This window comes from Aplysia californica, unplaced genomic scaffold (assembly GCF_000002075.1).
Source record: "Aplysia californica isolate F4 #8 unplaced genomic scaffold, AplCal3.0 scaffold00967, whole genome shotgun sequence".
In the NCBI taxonomy this organism is placed as follows: Eukaryota; Metazoa; Mollusca; class Gastropoda; order Aplysiida; family Aplysiidae; genus Aplysia; species Aplysia californica.
Window position 1 is genome coordinate 192508 of NW_004798237.1, and position 2423 is coordinate 194930.

The window sequence follows — 2423 nt, forward strand, 5'->3', positions numbered from 1 at the left end:
ATGTATGTATGTATGTATGTATGTATGTATGTATGTATGTATGTATGTATGTATGCATATACCCCTTTTCTCCCCACACAGACTGGTGGAGAAGACCAGCCACAAGAACAAGATGTCTGGCGCGATGAAGGCGCTGTTGGTTGTTCTGCTCCTTGCTCTCGTCGCTGTGGTGGTGCTGGCTGTGGTCATCGTACTGATCAAGGACGACGACGACAAAGAGGTCATCAATGTCACACCAGATACGAATACAGGCGACAAGACTGATGAAGAGAAACTACCAAAAGAAAGTAAGATTAGTTTTCTTCGGTTCATCTATACATATTTGTGAAAGCTCGTCACTTTGGCAGCCTAAAACTTCCCAGCTACTGAACTTTCGAGTTCGACAAAACTAACGGTGGTTCAGAATCATTTCAAGGGTGCACAGTTATAATATGGAGTCTGAAGTCACTGTAGTTTAATTTTAAGTTTTTCGTTAGTTTCGTTTAGATCTAATCTCGAGAAAGTTCGTCTTCTTAGACGCCATTGTAAACAAGTGAGAGTTCCGTTTACAAACAGTGCATACTGGTTCCACAATGACTTGACGATCGATTCTTGAGTCCGTTCATCGAACGTGGTACCAGAGAGGTGGTACCCAACTCGTTTTAAATAATTGTTATCTAACCACCGGCATGGCATAAATGCTGCCGATTAAAGGGGCAAAAGACTGTGTTACTGTTACTATGATAGATGACTGAAAAAATCTTCTTTTTGATCCCTCCCCCTCCTTCCCAAAATGAAAAAATAAAAAAGTAGATAATGCAAGTTAGTTTAACTAGTAGTTTCTTTCCTTGCACAGAGTTTTAGGCCTCGGAAGGAAATGGACATATGCAATATATTGTTGCCTCTTGTATTCTCGTCAGTATGTTAGTGTTTTAGCGCCCGTAAATGACAACTTGCACTGTATGCTTCCCAGGAAATTGAGTTTGTTTCAGAATGCTCTCAGGTCTGCTGGGGTAATAGTATAGATTCTGAAGCGCATAGAGCTTGCTGTTGAGCGTTATACAAATGCAATCTATTATTATTATTATTATCATTATTATTATTATTTTCCTCACACCACAGCAGTCTACCGTTGAAAATACCTTTCAGCGTCGTCCTTTGAATAATTCTGTATGGCATGTGTACGTCGTCTTAAATACTTAGCACCCATCTGTCTGTCAGACGTATTTGGGTTCTACACTTGTGTTCAAATATGATTTTGACAGCGGCCGTCAGCGTCTATTTTGATTTGACACGTGAAGTGCCTGCTTGTTTGGTTCTTATTGAAAGCATAAACTCAAAAGAGCGCATTCATGTCTTGCTAAGCGGGACATACAATAACATATTATGATCCTATATCTAGTCACGTGATCCCGACCAGCCACCAAAATAAAAGACCAAATCAGCCTCTAGTGGACGATATCGCACATACTAGTAAGATCTGAACTAAACAGAAATACCAGCCTTACTCGGAGCTGGTAGTAACTAAGAAAATCAGAACTAGACACGTTTTTTGTTGTTGATAGTTTTTTTGCGGGGTGGAGGGGTGGGGTGGAGGGTTACACTGTAAATTCTTCACCAAGCTGCTGCAAATCAAAACAGTTATAAAAAGATGATTTTAATCCCTGTGAATAATTCAATAACTACAAAAATAAGAGTTCTTAAAGACTAAATGTGGTCAGCAGTTCCATACGGCTATGAATGTTGGACAACCAAAACCAGCGAAAATGAAAAAAAGCAACAGAAATATGGTTTCTGCGGAGAATTTCTTGGAAAGAAAAGACATAATAATAGATAATAGATAGCATTTGTATAGCGCAAATCCCCGCTCGACAGCAAGCTCTATGCGCTTCTCAATCTATACTACATCAAATATAACAGTACTGAAATAAGCCCAAGTGGGACGCTCACTGATTTTTAAAAGCAATAAGAAGAAATAATAAATAGTTTCTGGGACATTTGAATTGACATAAATGCATGCAACGTCTTGTTTCACGGACAATAAAAAAGAAGAAAAAGAGGGAGAGGAAGACACAGAGCAACCAATTTGGAAAACATTAACAGATCGGGGACGGGGAAAGACTAGGATAACAATAATAGTACTGTATAGTATTTTATAGCAACTGAGTGCATGAAGAAGTGACAAACTAAAACCACCAAAGTCTGTTTCTATAGTCTCGCTGGCTATGATAGTGAAGTTGATAAGAAGCTGTATCAACTAAACATACATGGTATTCAATATTATACATACTGTATAATGTAATCCATCGCCCCTGCAGGTGGGGGGGGGCATAGTTTTATTATTGGGCAGCAAAGAAAACACCTGCCGTGATGTTGCGGGCGTTAAGAGGCGACTAAAGGTGCATAGCTCTCTCTCTCTCTCTCTCTCTCTCTCTCTCTCTCTC

At 39.5% G+C, this 2423-nt stretch overlaps 1 protein-coding gene across 1 annotated transcript in view; it reads left to right on the plus strand.

Moving 5' to 3' along the window:
• The window catches only part of LOC101850855 (neprilysin-1), a 39192-nt gene that overhangs the window by 13891 nt on the left and 22878 nt on the right, over nucleotides 1–2423 (plus strand). The window contains exon 2 of the mRNA XM_035973047.1: nucleotides 82–287. Coding sequence (XP_035828940.1) covers nucleotides 82–287 — 206 coding nt within the window. The remainder of the gene's footprint in view (nucleotides 1–81; nucleotides 288–2423) is intronic.